The following is a 17,042-nucleotide window of genomic DNA, read 5'->3' on the forward strand; positions in this document are numbered from 1 at the left end:
TCTAAAGGAAAAAATTTTCCTTAAATATCCTCATACAGTGATGGAACTGATCATTGAAGCGTGTGGTGAGATAACTGAGGATATGTGTTGTCGAGTTATTAACAATATAGGAGTTTGTGTTGCGAGATGTGAAGTTGCTAGATGTAATGGTGGTCATATTGATCACATGATAAGCAGAACGTAATTTCCAGGTATATAGTAAACGCATTGTATTTTACTTTTTGTATTGTGATTCAAATAAATATTTTTAACAAAACCAAATGTTGGATCGTGTCGTGTGCCACTCTAGTTTAGATTTGGATCAGTGTGACTTCAAATGTATATCAGACATTAGTGGTTAAGCAAGCCTCATCGATTCAGTTTTTAGGTTTTATGTTTCAGCTGGTATAAAAAAGTTAAATATTTATTATTATTGGCCTCAAATTTCTTACATTTTTATCCGGTTGGTTCATTCATAAGATTATTTAAAAAAACACTGTGTTATAATCGTTTGCAGTGATGTTTGTCAACCAGTTTAAAGCACATAACTGTAACCAGTCATTTTATTCTGCCTCATAATAAAATCGTAGAGTTTTAACCAAACACTGTGTCAGGATGGCTAATCGACCTGGTTAATTATTATTGTGTATTGATGAGACTTTTTCCCACATATTGTTTAAATTGATTTGAGTATTGTTTAATGTTATTCCATAGTGGAAAGAAATAAACAAAGGCCTGTTGGTACAAATTAATTGAAGAGGATTTAATTTTGAAAATTGTTTTATTAAACTAGCGGTTTACCGGTTGAATTTCAAAGAATGAAAAAAAAAGTAGCCAAATTAAAAATTGAATTTTAGTATAAATTACCTGATCGCAGAATATTTATATGATTAAAAAAAAACATGTATTAATCGGTCAGTATTTGTGAAATACATAAATTTAATAACATATTAATAATTTTTAACATAAATTTGCTTCATGTAGGTTAACCTGGGTTAAGGTTATATTATGATAACAGTATAATTTCCAACTTGAAACAAATTATTGGGGTTTTCTCAGAATTACACTCTCTGTATGACAATTTAAATCATTATTGTGTAATAAGAAATAATTAAACAGTACAGATTTCATGTAATTGCTGATTGGTCAACCAGAAGTTAGAGTTAGGTGCATTGGTAAAATGATACTTTTTCTGCAAGAGAATTTTTATGTTTTTGCCTATTTACACATCTAATTGACAAAAGAATCACATCATTTTGCTAATGAAAATATATTGAAAACCTACACTGAAGTTCTAAAAATGAAATATTGTTTAATCAATTTTCTGTATTATGAAACCACTAATATAAAATATTATATTTATCTGTTTTCAGTTATAAATTTTCAGTTTATGTTGTACATGTTTTATTATGAAGGTTTAATGAATATTTAGTACTTATATGTAGGTTATTTTTGTCATTCAGTCATTTGAGTTTTTATTTTTTCAATCTAATTTTTAATTTCCATTCATTTACAAATAGTACATCCTAAATTAAATGATTTATATCTTCTAATCTGTCATTGTGTTTAGTTTTTACCATTATTCATCACTATGTACTCATTCAATACAAAAAAAGTCCCACCACAAACTTACCTTTCTCTTCAGTTCATTTTATAATCTCCATTCTACACTCTAATCCATTTAAATTTCATCATTCTTTGATAATGTCAGTTGTCAAAGTATATATTTCTTGTCCCCATTTGCTATTTTCATTGTCATAAAAAACATAACATAACACTTTTCAGAATTTCGTTTTAATTCTTTAAATTTATATTTGATTTTCTTTTTTTTGGAAAGCTCTTGTGTAATATCTTACATCTGACCTTTGATACATATCTTGGGTTGTCCATCTTTTAAAATCTTTCTTGTTCAATAAAATGCTTCACCTAAAAAAACTGAGGAGGTGAAATTAATGTATTGTTTTACAACAGAAAGGGATACATTATTTGTTACTTTACAATGTCTATTCCAGTCTTTCTTTATAAGGCTGTGATATATGTAAAGTACATACAATAGTATCATAGTTACTTTTACTTTCTACAAGAGTAGAAAGAGTAAAACAGACTGATGATATCACTTGTAGATTTTTAATTTAAACTTCATTTTGGTGAGAGTTTGTAATCAGTTATGCAGTAGTATAATTGGTAGTGAAAAAGGCGGTAGAAAATCATTTAATCCTCAACTTCCTAAGTAAGTTGGGCAAGGGTTGCTTGTTACTCCTAAGAATACTTATGGTGCTTTTCAGAGTGATGACTTTTGATTCATGACGTACCTTATATAAATATTACAATTATGATACTAACAGACCTCAAGGTGCAGGTTTTTAATTTTTAAATCTAGTATAAACTTTTTTTTTTTTATATGAACTTGGCATTTTGTAGGAAAATAAAAACTAAATATTTACTTAAAACAAGCTTTTAAAAAATAGTTTGTTTTCAGTTCTTCATTAAATTCCAACATCTTAAAGAAAGAGCCAAATATTTAAATAAATACTTTAATTAAAATTATTTGTAGTGACTTATTTTAAGCTGGTATATATACAGTTACATTTAACTCGAAGAAGGTAATGAAACCACTTCACTCCTTACTTTTCATAATAAGTTTGCTAAGAGATGATTATTTACTATTTCTGAGAATGGTGGGTGCTATGCATTTGTTTTTTGACACTGAACAGTACAAAATATTCTGCCATTTTTGTTACATATTGTATTCTATTTTAATATGTAATAATACCTGTTGTTTGTGAAATTTTATTAACTTTATTTTTATTGATTTTCAGACTGAAATTTTATTCTTGAATTAATTAAAATTAATCGTGAATGATTTTAAATTCAATTCATGAATGTGTAACATAAATTAATCTTATCATTATAATTATTATTTAAACATTTTTCATATTTAACACTTATACAGTAATAGGTTTTTCAATTAATATTATTACATTTTATTTTTATTTTACAGAGCAGCATTTCCCCTATATCAGACTTAATATTCGACTTACAAGATGGCACCTGACTGTTATCGTTATTGGAAGTACTTACTGGTAAAACATATGTAAGTATTAGTTACAAAATACTCCATATAATTATTTTAATATAGTATATTATGTAGAGCTTCTTTACACAATTTTTGTATATTGTACGCAGAATAATAAAAATAATAACTTTTTTAAACAATAACTATTAAAAATAAATTGTACTTACAGGAAAATGATTCAGAAAATTGGAAGTATTGTGTTTAAATCATGTAATAGGACTGTACTTACAAACTCGCTTGTTAGGATCGAAATAACTCATTTAGAGAGAGAAAAAAATTGTTACGTAAACTTTTATAAGTGGAAATGGTAAAGGGGCTTATAATAAATGTGAAAAAAATAAATGCATGAGTGGGGTTGAAAAGGGGTGAAAATAGTATTATTGCGATTTCCGGTGAAAGTTGACGTCAAAAAAATTTGTGATTATTTAAGACACAGAAAAGTAAAATTTTTCACCAAGTTTCATCAAAAGTAAATTATTTTTGCGGAAATGAAATATAAAAAACTAAAATAAAAATTTTTTTGCATCTTTATCAGAAATTTTCAGATATGTTAAAAAAAATTAATAGATTTTTACATGATCTACAACTATTGTATTGGAAATTCCTTTTTTCCAATCCCCCAACCCTCCAAATCACTCCTCTACCATTTTTGCTCACACATTTTTTTTTACATTTATTATAAGCCCCTTTACCATTTCGATAAAAATCCAAGTAACAATTTGTTTTCCTCTAAGTGTAATTTGGTTGGGGTGTTATAAGTAAGAGTTTATCTGGTTTGATATTATAAATATCTATTAATATATGAAGTTGGTGTGCATGAAGTGTAAAAATTATTTCGTATTCACATTAAGTATTTATATTTCATTGTTGTTAAAGCAAAGAGTAATACTGTTTAAAATAAAATTGTGTTTATTTAAAATATGATTATGCATGAAACTTACAGTTTCTCACTTATATATATGTAATTATTACAGTCTATTTGACATAACAGAAACTGACAGTTAGGTATTTACTTCCACCTTGTTGCCACACAGAGTAACTTTTTAAATAGAGTAGTTCCTGTACCTTTATCATTTCTCTATTATGCAGTAATTATGCTGAATAAAGACTGATGATATTTTATGAAGATGCTTGAACATATACTTGAACATTGCTTTATACTTTAATGTATATATACTTGAACATTGCAAAATTGATACAGCCCTTTACAGTACATATACCAGGATTCCATTAATGTAAAGCTAATGTCTCACAACTATTTATTTACATTTAAAATAAATGACTATTATAAATATCTATGCTGTTGAAATAAAATTTTATTATATATTTAGTTAATTATGAAAACAACTAAATTCATTGTTCAGATAAAGTTTTATTTGTGCTAAATAAACATAATCAATAATTACAACAAAATAGTAAATTAAAAATGTACATCTTAAAACTATAAGTCTACTGCTTCGGTATATAAATTATTTTAGCTAATACAATTGTAAATAAACAGTTTTTACCTGTATAACTTGGTGGTATACAAATAGTGTATTTATGAAATAAATAATTTCGCGCGCGCGCCCACACACACACACATTGACCACTGTTATTCTACATTGCCTATATAGGCCAATCAAATTGTCGAAGCCAAAATTTACTTCCGTTAGGTAAGACATGTAAAAAATAGGAAAAATTCCGTAGAATTGAATGAACTACTGTTCTACCCTCTCCAAAGTTGGCGAAAAACATCTTTTTTCGTTTTAAAGAAAAACTAGACGTTTTACAAAAAAAAGCTTTTAAATAAAAGTTGTAGAATGTTTTGAAAAAAAATTTTAAGCCCTGCCCGATGTCAATTGATCAACAAATAAAAATGTTATTGCAAAAAAACCGCTAAAAATAACACTTTCTTCAACATTAATATCTTTAAAATTAAAAAAAGATTTTTTGGCGAACTTCCAAAATATCTAGTCCTTGGCGAGTAGAATAAGTACCTTTTTTAACTTATGCAAAATATTCAATAGTTTTTGCAAAAATCTAGTTTTTCGAAAAAATACTTTTTCTTAAAATTGTAATGCACCTATGTGGACCATCCGGGGCTTAAAATTTCCTTTAAGAGTTGGACTAAACTGTGAGAAAATAGTGCGCGTAAAAAAAACAATTGCAAATAAGCGAAAAATCAACCAAAAATGTATTTTTTTTTAGCTAGAAAACTTCATTCAATAGATGCTAATTTTCAACGAATTTAAAAAATGAAGATTTTTGCTCTACGATCTACTTGAGCCAAGATAATTTTTTTTTTCAAAATATTTGTGAATATTAAGGTCTGAAATTTGCACACGTACTCGAATATTTGTACTTTACTTGTATACTTTTTCTTCAATTTTTTATAAAAATAGACCACGTAAAATGAAGTCAAAGGCCCTTCCTTGAGCCATATTCAAGGTCGAGGGTCACATTAAATTGACTGACGATCACTTCTAAATCGTGAAAACTATTCGTAACATTGATTATGATCCAGAGCATCCAATGTTGTTAATATTACTGCTGGGAAATGTTTCAGTGTGTCAATATTGGTTCTGTCACCAAATGGCAGTTCAGTTTTAGCTGAAAATATTAATTGTTAGTAAATGGCAATATTTCTTTGTGCCCATTTTAGTAATTGCATTTGGTTATCAATGTTTGCCCGTGAGTGTGTATATAGAATTATACATTTCCTTGATTTATATTTTTCATCAGGTATATTCTCATTTATATTATAGCTATTCATAATCATTATCTGTTGTACTGCCTGTCAGCAGGTCTCTTTTGCCACTGGTGTCTCCATCCCATTTCTGTTCCAAGCCTTCTCCTTTGTCCCCTTGTAGTTTCTAAGCTTCACTTCATCTATTGGTTTCATCTTCTTCCTTGCTTCATTTCTCTTCCAATGCAGTTGCTCTTCTTCATTACTTCCTCATTTTAACTATCCATCTTACCTTCTCCATATCCATTTGTGAAAAACCTCAATCCAGAACTTTTCCTCACCATCCATGCTTCATTTCATGCAACAGACCACTCCATACATAACAGTTGACTAACCTCTCTCTTCCTTAACTCTATGCTCAGACTTTAAAGATATAGTAATTCCTCTTCGTACTGCTATTCTTCCTTTCATTCTTATTGCGGTCTTCCAATCCTCTGTCACCGTAGGCTCCAAATATCTGTAATTGTTTACTTTTTCTATTCTTTCTTCAGTTCCTTAACACTAATTTGTAATATTTTTTAATATTCATTTTTATCCTTCTTCCAGTGCTGTTAATAATCTTTGTTTGTGCCATCAGCTAGAATTATCATACCATCAGCAAACTGTGCAATTTATTTTTCTTTCTCTTATACTTATTCCTTTCCTTTCTTCTAATGTATTCCTTATCATAACTTCAGTGTCAGCTTTCATGCCGAACATCTCAACCTAGATCTATCCAGTCAGTTCTATTCTTACTTAAGTTCATAAAGCAGTTTATGTTAGTTATTTTTTATACAGCAGTTACTTTTATACAGATTTGAATATTAGGTAGTGAATACTGGTGTTTTTTGTGGTTGGGTTTCAATTTACCACATACCTCAGGAATGGTCTACCTCAGACTGTACAAGACTACTCTTCATTCATATTCATACATATCATCCTCATTCATCCTCTGAAGTAATACCTTGGTGGTTCTGGAGGCTAAACAGAAAAAGAAAGAAAATCTTTGTCTCTTTCCTCTTCAAAGAATTTTCAAATACTTTGTATTTTGTTTTTATTTGCACGTGAGATATTGATATTATTGTTAATCTTGTGTGTTATTTTCAATATATTCTCAAGCTTTATAGTTATAGTTAATAAATATGATTTAATGATATGCGATCGTGCATTTTTTTAATTCAGGAATTAGACAAATCTATTGAAGAAATGAAACCAAACTTTAATCATGTCAATACTGCTGGCCAACACTTATTAGAGTCATCTCCAAATGAACACCTGCGAGAAGAGTTACAAGATCTCAATACCCGCTGGAGTGATATTCCAGTTATTTTAGAAGAACGACGAACAAAACTTCAGTCAGGTATTTTAAATTTACAGTCAGGTATTTAAATTTATAGTTTGTACAGTTTGTGTACCTATTTCTGTTATTTTCTATTCTAGATTAAATTTTTAACATTATTATAATCCAAATCTTTCGATTTAATTACACAATTTTCATGAAAAAACATTAGCTATAGTATTAGAGGAGCTGCCAATATATATGTAAAATAAGGTGTTCACTTTGAAACGTAAAATGCAAAGTGCCTAAGGAAATAAGTTGTTCTCAGTCCCTAACTTTTTTATTGTTTATTAATGACCTGCCTGAAAATCTTGGACGATTCCATTTTAACCATAACCATTACCATAACCATTTTCAGAAATGACACAATTGTATCTATCTGAAGATAATTTTTTAAAAGGAATTAAAATTGTATGATAACAGGTCAAAAAATTATTCACTGGATGAGTTGCAACCATCTAATTTTAAAAATAGATAAATCCGTTGCATTGGCTTCTCAGATTGGTGTAACATCTGATCATGTGGATACAATTTCCATTAATGATAACAGTTGTATTTCTGTTGCCATACAAAGTGAAAGCAACTGGTTTGCAGATGGCAAAATATTCTTTTGTCCTATCCATCAATCATCAGTAAAGATCGCTGATTTCTTCAAAATGTTCTAGAAATTAAAGAAAAAGCTGAAGTAAATAAAAATAATTTTATAGTGGTTCTTATAAATATTGCTGTTCTTGTTTGTAAACAAGAAAGAAGTTTTAAATCTATTAAAAAGGAAAAAATATAACTGCAAAAAAAAAACAGGATGTCCTGCCAGTGCAGATCATTATACAACAGTTTAATGTAGAATTGTGGAGTAAAATTTAATTTAATTAAAATTTAATTTAATTATTATTTATTAATTTATTAATTATTAATTATTAATATTTAATATTTAATTAATAATTAATAATAATTAATTAATTAATAATAATTAATAATAATTAATATTTAATTTATTTATTAATTTAATTATTAATTTAATTTAATGTAAAATTTTGGACCATTCCTATTAGATCCGTGAAGGCTTTATATCAGTATGACTGAGGTCAATTATTACACATCACAGGGTGAATGTTTTGAATAACATTATTAGGTTCAATTCCATTTTGGAGTAAGCAGCCACAAATAAAAACATTTTTCTGAGCTTTATGAAACTTTACAGTTGAGAGGGAGTAAACAGATTTTTTTACATAGTATTTGTATTCAGTATAATTTATTTTTTCAAATTTTTTAAATTTGTTTACATATATATATAGCTCATGACATTCCTGATAACATAAGGATTCCAACATGGGGTCATACATCTAAATCGGTTCTCCCATATTGGTGAAAAACATTCATACATACATCCTAATTATATTACATTCCTTTCTGGGCATTCATCTAAAAAAGGATGACAAAAACTGTGTGCAGAGTAGTATTTATGTCTTCTTTTATTTTAATTTATATAAAATATACTTTGACACAAGATAGTAATTATTGCACAATTATGGTTATCACTGAAGGTGAAAACAGTTTCTGGTAATATTGAATAAAACACTATTATTTGCAAATTTGAACATTTTTATTCAGAAAACTAATGGTTTTGTTTATTTATTTTATTATTTTTTAAATGAGATATAATTAAATATTACACTATGTTTTAATACAGTTATGTAAATATTTCCTTTGTAAAAAAATGATTATTGTGTTCAGTTGTTTTTTTTCTTAATTTATCTTTTTAATGTATCATTTTTCTTTAAATAATATAAAATCATTTTTGTTTTATCACTTCTGTTTAAATTCAAATTCGGTATCAATAATCAATTTTTTTTTTTTAGTTCATATATAATTATTAGCATTTTTTTCCACTCATATATACAAGGCACAGTTCAAAAGTAAGAGTTGATCAGTAACAAAATGAGAACAGTTGATAAAAAGAAAAGTTTATTAATAGTTTTAAATAACTTATATATTCACTTTATTTTACTACATAATCATAATTTTATTTCAAACATTTTTGATGTCGTGAAACAAGCGTCTTAAAATCCACTGCATAAAATTCTGCCACCTGGGATTGTAAGCCACCTTTTCACTGTGATTTTCAACTCTTCACTTTCCTCGAATCATTGACACTCAAGCTAGTTTTTGAGACATAGAAAGAGGTGGTAGTCACTGGGATTGTGATAAAAAATCCCCCATCTGAATTTTGGAATTGTTTCTGTTGTGCAAGTGGACATATGTTACTGTGAAAAACAGTTCTTGATTTCAGCATTGCTTGTTGTCGGTTTTGAATGGCATAGTTTAGGTAAACCCTGTTGTGCACATAGTTTACAATAGCCTTGAGTGTCATTCACTATTCTCAACAATGTTGTCTTTGAAACTTTTCGAAATTCTAGAGAAAGATTGCTAATTACAAAGCAATGATTTTCTCTCACTTTTTCATTCACATGTTCAAAGAGATTTACAATATGAACACTAGGCTTATGGTCTTCAGTACGGCTTCAACTATCACTTCTCTGTTCATCGTGAACATTTGAACAGTTAAACTCAATAGTTATTTTATAATTCCTTGCCTCTACTTATGAACATGCCTCTTATCTTAAAATCCTCTATAATAAAATCTTAATATTTAACTATTAAAATATTTTTTTTTTTTAGATATAGAAAAGTTAAATAATCTAATACATGAAAGATAGGATTTGGAAACATGGCTAAAAAATACTGAAGAATATTTACTTGTGGATAAGTCTTCAGTTGGAGATTTAAACTCATTACGAAATGAAATTACACAACTGGATGTAAGTATATTGTTCATTGAAAATATATTTTGTTTTATATTGCAATTATTAGTTTATTGGTGTAAATATTTAAACCTTTGTTGTAATTATCTTTATTATTGGTGCTGTAACTAGGCTGAGGCAGCGAGCACAGTGCTTGCATGTTATTTAAAAAGAATGGAAAGAAGTTACTGCTGAGATTTGCCTGTCCTGGAACTTTTAAACTTAATCATTTGTGTGTTTACACTTAGTTAAAATTACTTACAAATAATGCAAAATATGTGTTAGATGAATATTCTTTTACTTTTACTAGAATTTTATGAAATTTTCATGTTGGTAATCTTATATTTCTGATTTTTTTTCATATTTATTAAACTGAAGTATGTTATCATATGTAGTAAAAGGTCTGCCTTTATTTTGGTTTTTATACAATTATACAACCCCAGACAACCCCATAGGCATAGTTGCACCATCCTAGTAAATCTGAATAACGAAGCAAATGTCCTATGGTTACTCAGATGATGTGTGGGTAGTTCATGATTCTTCATTCTCCCATGACACCAAAGATGACTCATGCAATGGCTGACATAGTTCCCATAGTACCTATTCAGGGAAGAAAAATTTAAGGGTATTAAAAGAAGGATGATGTAGGAATAAGACAATCAACCACAGAAGAGATGAGGAGTTGTATAATTTTGACTAGGATCATCTCGTTATTAATTTTTTTATTGTATTAATAATATTAATAATATTGCAGCCTTTGTTAGCAGAGGGAAATTCATTAGAGCCTAGAGTTAAAAATATTGAAAATTTAACTCGGGAATTACTTCATTCTAGTCAGCAGATTGACAGTAACTTTTCTAAACAACTTCAAGATAAAGTAGCTAATATACAGCTAACTTTGAAGAATATTGTACAAAATGGTATACCTGAACGCAAAACAAAATTATTGCAATTAATCGATAAGACTCATAAGGTAAAGGTATTTTTATCAATCACACTTTATTAATGTCACCTAATAATTTTTTTTAACTTTTTTTTAAATTTAAGTTTTCTGTTATATGTAGGTTACATGTGCTAAACGGATTGAAATACCACATTTTTTGTTTGAATTTGTTTTATTCTTTAATCTATTGACCAAACCGTTATTGGCATCGGTTTGGTCATATTGATCACTCTTCTGTTATTATTTCTTTTAATTTCAAAGATGATCTGGCATAATCTCAAAAAAAAATACTTAACCCAAAATGTTATTGCCAGTTTAAATCTGCCAGTCAATGTTTTATAATGCTTAATAAAAATCGTAAGATAAAGGTAATGCTATTAGAACACTGTTACCTCAAACATCATTTAGCTATTGTGAATTCCCATTACTTGCTACAGTCATGCTCAATGCCTTTAAAAGTAATTTTTACATAATGTTTTTTTTTTTGGTTTTTTTTTTGACAGTTGGTTAAGAAAATAATTAAAATTATTTCATTATTAAATTACTATTAAGTTACTGATGATGGTTACAAAAGTAATTCAAAACATTACATTATGAAAAAATGTTATTAATTCATTATTAAATTGATAATTTTGTGTAATTTTCAGCTGGTTCAAATGAGCCTACTTGTTACAAATATAACAAGTAGAATTTGTTGAGTTTTTGTAAGTCTTATTTATCTGCTGAGATTAGTAACTAATCTTAATTTGAATGATGTAATTTTGGTTATAATAATTTATGCTAAGAAAAAACAGATAACTATTTTGGCTGTTATATATTAATTTTATAATATAGGTGCATTAATAATTAATTTTTTATATAGTAACATTAACAACTAAAAAAAAAAAAAACAGTGATGAATTAAGTTTATATTATGCATTATTTATTTATATTATGTAAATCTTTCCAAAACAACTTCGTCGCAGAAACGATAACCACACAACTGTTTATCAATGATGCCAACGCATGCTATTTTGTACTTCAATACATCGATATCTCGTTAAAACGTTGAAAAGAAATATATATTAAATATTATTATATATGTATATATATATATATATATATATATATATATATATACTATTGCAAAACAGACTTAATAAATAACGTTTCATACAATGAACGTTTAAAGTGGTTTAATATAAAAATTCAGAATTTACTAAAACTTTCATAAAATTCTTAGAAGCGATTGTTGTTTATTAATTTCTGCAAAAAAAATTAAGCTGGTTTGTAATAATAATGTTTTTGTTGAACATAAAGGAAGTAGAAGAAAAAAGAACGAAGTTATATATAAAATAACATTTAAGTTAATAAATTAAACAACCAGTAATCATTTTTTATCACTTTATAGTGTTCTTAACTGGGTGAAGTTTATTGTTGATGGTAGCATTCCATTCACTTCCAGTAATCACGAAAAACTAATTATGAACCACTTTCATCAGAAAACCGAAAAGACTGTCCGAAACAACGTGATTAGTGAAAGAAAGCTGCAAACAAGGCTCTTTTTCACTCTTATCAGCATACCCATCGGTTGAAATTCCAATATAGCTGGTGACCCAGCAGAAGCTCACCACTAAAGAACACGGTATCCACGATCTAGTATTCAAATCCGTACAAAAGTGCCTTTACTAGGATTTGAATGTTTGAACTCTCGACTTCGAAATCAGCTGATTTGCGATGCTGAGTTAACATGGAAATAATAAACTTAATTTCAAAGACAATAAGTTGTCGGGACTACCAGTAACTAATCACCTGAAAGGCACTCATGGAATCTGAACACATCGACAAGTAATGTCGATATGTTGAGGAAATTGTATTTAAGCCTTATTAATAGTACACATCTTCCTGACAAAAACACTGAAGTAGGTGGGAAGGCAAGTCATGCATTATCTATTGCCAACAACAAATTTATCGTGTTGAAGATTCGTTTGTATGAATTGTAGCATCAGGATTCATGCTATTTACAATATTATAAGGCTCTTGTTGTAAGATAACCGGATTCGTGTATCTTTTGTTAAAAAGTACACAGTACTATTTTATTATTGCTTTAGTGGACAAAGACTAAAGCAAAAATTTACGAGAGAAGAGCGAGTGGGCTGCCAAGGGGAGTAATAATATTAGGCAACAGTGCGATATGGAGGTAATTTTATAATTAGAAATATGAACTGAGCTCTGTCGCCTAGTGAGGCAGTATATTTCAGCGGTTAAGATGCGGGTTGGAGAACATCGAATCACAAGTCGGATGATTTGACTTTAATGTGAGCTACATAGGAACAGACCATTTGGGTTTGTTTATATCAAGGAGATAGCTTATTACTGCCCACTAAAAGACCTACCACGAGGCTTGAACGAAACACACCAATTGCAAGATGGACAAATGAATGATGATTGACTACATCGAGCCTCCTAAGAGTGATGGCTCATGCGAACGAATAAGCCACACAGCCGTAGTCCAAGCAGAACAAACCAAAGATCGGTAAAAGCGCAATACGCATACTTTATCTGCTCCCGAACAAGTATTAAACAGTGAGTAATTCTGGTGTTTTTAGACATTTTACCTTCTATTCCTTCAAGTGTTTGACCCTCATCGTTCACTGGTCAAATCACAATCTTAAAAATCTAATCTGGGCGCATGGTTCTGCATATAAAAACAGATCGTTTTCTCAACTGAGAAAAGCAAATGCATTTCGTTTTCTCTGGGGGAAAAAGTGAATCCTGTCGTTTTACACCACGATTCTAAAACGGGTTATTCTGTTTTGGAGCAGCATGTCGTCAATAGCTAAAGTTCGAGATACAATATAAACTCATTATTATCTACAAATAACAAGTTTACGCATGCAGTTATTGCAGCATTTATGGTTATGGCAAACCAACAACAAGGTAACACTTAGGAAACTTTCATATGGTATTCCGTTTCTAGTGTGAAATTGTCCTATACAGTTGTTGCAACTCAAACTCGGATGGACCGACTACTGCAGAAACTTGTGATGAATGCAAGGAGATTCTCTTGTACTCGTATATCCAATTAATGAAGTGTATTTATAATTCCTCTCCTCCAAGCTTAGTCATATGGCTGACTCATATTTAAAAATACACCAATGATGCATTGGCGAATTAGAAAGATGTTTAGAATAACAGATTCCAGGGCAACTATATGATTTACCTTGCATTGCTCATAAGCAATTAGCATATTTTTCCCAAGGTACCATTCATTCCATCAACTTGCACAAGGCAAGGAGATATTTTTTTTTTGTTTGAGGTGGAGGAACCACATTTACAGGCGACTAAGCAGTGTGTGTCGGGCTCGCTAACAGATTCCGCAAGATGTTAATAAGTGTGTATGTGTTTCTGCACACTACCGACTAAACCTCCACCCCTGGCACGGCTTAAAGAAGCACTACATCAGGAAGAAGGAGATCACCCACACACACAGTCATACTCCACAATTGCTATGATATAAAAAAATACATCATAATATACACTTTTTTCTGATTAGCCTCTGGAATCACCATCAGGATTACTTCAGAGGGGATGTATGAGTATAAATGAAGTGTAGTCTTGTACAATCTCAGGTTGACCTTTTCTGAGATTTGTGGTTAATTCAAACCCAACCATTAAATAATACTGATATCCACAATCTAGTATTCAAATCTGTATAAAAGTAACTGCCTTTATTTGGATTTGAACCTTAGAACTCTCGACTTCGAAATCAGCTGATTTGTGAAGACATGTTCAGTACTAAACCAACCCGGTGGGTGTCATAATATACACTTAAGTTTATACAACTAGATACATACTTACAAGAAGCAGTGATGACCCACAGTATCAATACATACTATAACCAATCATATCAATAGGAAAATAAAATCAATCACTATAATACAAAACAACAAAATAACAGGAAACCGCGAAGATCTGCAGCATCAGTACAGACATAAACATAGTCATGATCGGCACCCACGTGCGCCATCAAAAAAAAAAGGCAAGGAGATAGAATAACTTGAAGGACATGATCTATTCTTTACCAGTTTCTGGATGGGAAATTACCAATGCTTCTGACCAAGAAATTGGGAAAATCTGGTCAGAAAAAGAGCCTGATATCATTTCCGGAGGAGCTGTCATGAAAAATATTTTAGGTTCACCATACCTCATCAGAAAAAAATCCTTGAATCCTATAATCATTGAAATGTACCTTTTGTTTCAGAGCTTGCAAATTTTTACTCAACATTTTCTTTAGCAGCATATATAATGCATTGTTTGAGAAAAAATCTAATACTCATTTTATTGTAGATAAATCATACATGATTTATGATAAATTTAATTTTAAAATTAGATGTTTACTTATAAAATTTACTTGATTAAATGAATAATAATGTTTCTTTTTATCTTTGAATGGGTATCATTACTTAAACCATTACACGTAGAAATTAATATTCTTGCGTTCATTGGTCAGTATTTTGGACCAAACTTTCCAGAATGAAATTTGAAACCAATGAAACATAATCAATTAAAACATTTAATCAAAATTTTTAATTGGTATATGAATTTATTAACTTAATTATTCTTCAAAACGGGACGCCTTACAAGAAACTAATTTCTAAGTTGTTTAGATTTTAGTGGGTTCTCTTGTACTGAATCGATTCATTCAAATATATGATCTACCGAGTAAAGAACAGGTATATCCATTTTTCACAGCATTAATGAAGAAATTCTTAGAGGACTGGGTTTAATTTCTACTGGGTTCTATCTCTCCTTACAGGAACAGTTTTGTTTGTGCGGAAATGTGCTGCCAGCTGACTGAAAATGAATTCTCGCCATTGGTTAGTTAGACAAATCACTCATTGAATGAAATTTGGTTATGGACAAAACACATTCTGTTGGAAATTTAATTTTTCTACACTGAATTTTTATAAGAAAAAGCACTATTTAAGCAAATAATGTTTTTCATGTATATTTAAATAACAAAAGGAATTATGCACATAGCAATAATATCCGTTTTGAAAAAATTGGACAAGGCACAGTTTGAATGTTCCATTCTCAATTGTTTGTTAAAGTAGAAAAGATATAATAAAGAAATAATCACTATTGCTTTGGTTTTAAGTCCTTTTTTTTTTAATCTTTTTTTACTTTTATACAATTCTATGTTGGTATTTTTATTATTATGTGGTATTATATTTATTATTATTTTACCTAATGGTTTTCCACTGGGTAAAGTTAATTTTAGTAGTAATAACTAAAAAAATAATATAAAATAATTAATATATTACAATTTTACATAATATTTATTTTTTCTAATCATATAGTTGAAATAGATGTATTAAGTTACAGATATAAGATTATTTTTTACTTTTTTAAAACAGAAAATAGTGTTAATGATTTAAAATTTTTATCAGATATTTATATGATCACAATTTGAGAGTGAGCCAAGGAATCATGTGGAGATAAATATTTTGTCCTAAATTTTTTCATTCCAGTTACAACAGGCTTATAGCAAATTTTACTTTTTCTTAATATGATGAATTTTATAGTGCATGCAAAATGCCAAGCCTGACGGGATTCAATCTCAGAATCTTCTGAATAAAAGGCAAATGTTACTATTCTTCCATAGAGATCAGAAATTAAGTAAAAATCATAATTTTGAAGTAAGTTAGTTACTGCTTGAATTAAATTCATGAAATATTAATATCTTTAATATCCTAAGGATAAATATTCTTTGAAAATGCTTGGTAATTCCAAGAAAATATTTAATTTAATAAATAAAAAAATAACCAAAAAATAGGCACTGAAATGTACCAATCACTAACAGAAAATCCTGATTTGTTAGTATCAATTTCTAGAGTTAAATTTCTAAATTAACTTTTATTATATCAATTTTCATCATTCAAAAACAATATTTTTACATAAAAGATAATAAATTTTGGATATCTAATAATCCCATTCCAAGATGCTGCCGCCCAGAGGACCTTGCTGTAGGGCACGTCTCTGCAGCTAGTAGTTTAATAAGAAAATTAGCAATTAATTTTACAAATGCAACAAAATCTATTTGTTCAAAATGAATACATAAAGTTGTTAAAATAAATCTACTCTTATATTAAAAATACAATAATATAATTTTATGCTGTTGGGTTGTGTATGTGAATTTTCACTCTTGTTATTTC

General features: G+C 28.8%; 1 protein-coding gene across 2 annotated transcripts in view; it reads left to right on the forward strand.

Moving 5' to 3' along the window:
* Positions 1-15,958, forward strand: part of LOC142331093 (uncharacterized) — a 101,489-nt gene extending 85,531 nt beyond the window's left edge. Inside the window, exons 5-8 of one of the 2 annotated variants that reach the window (XM_075376762.1) lie at positions 2,981-3,073; positions 6,945-7,122; positions 9,781-9,920; positions 15,644-15,958. In XM_075376762.1, the coding sequence (XP_075232877.1) occupies positions 2,981-3,066 (86 nt within the window). In that variant the 3' untranslated portion in view covers positions 3,067-3,073; positions 6,945-7,122; positions 9,781-9,920; positions 15,644-15,958. Of the gene's footprint in view, positions 1-2,980; positions 3,074-6,944; positions 7,123-9,780; positions 9,921-10,034; positions 10,297-15,643 lie in introns of those variants that run through there. The other variant, XM_075376763.1, reaches the window with a different exon arrangement.
* Positions 15,959-17,042: the final 1,084 nt, after the last annotated feature.

This window comes from Lycorma delicatula, chromosome 10, assembly GCF_047948215.1.
Source record: "Lycorma delicatula isolate Av1 chromosome 10, ASM4794821v1, whole genome shotgun sequence".
NCBI classification, from domain to species: domain Eukaryota; kingdom Metazoa; phylum Arthropoda; class Insecta; order Hemiptera; family Fulgoridae; genus Lycorma; species Lycorma delicatula.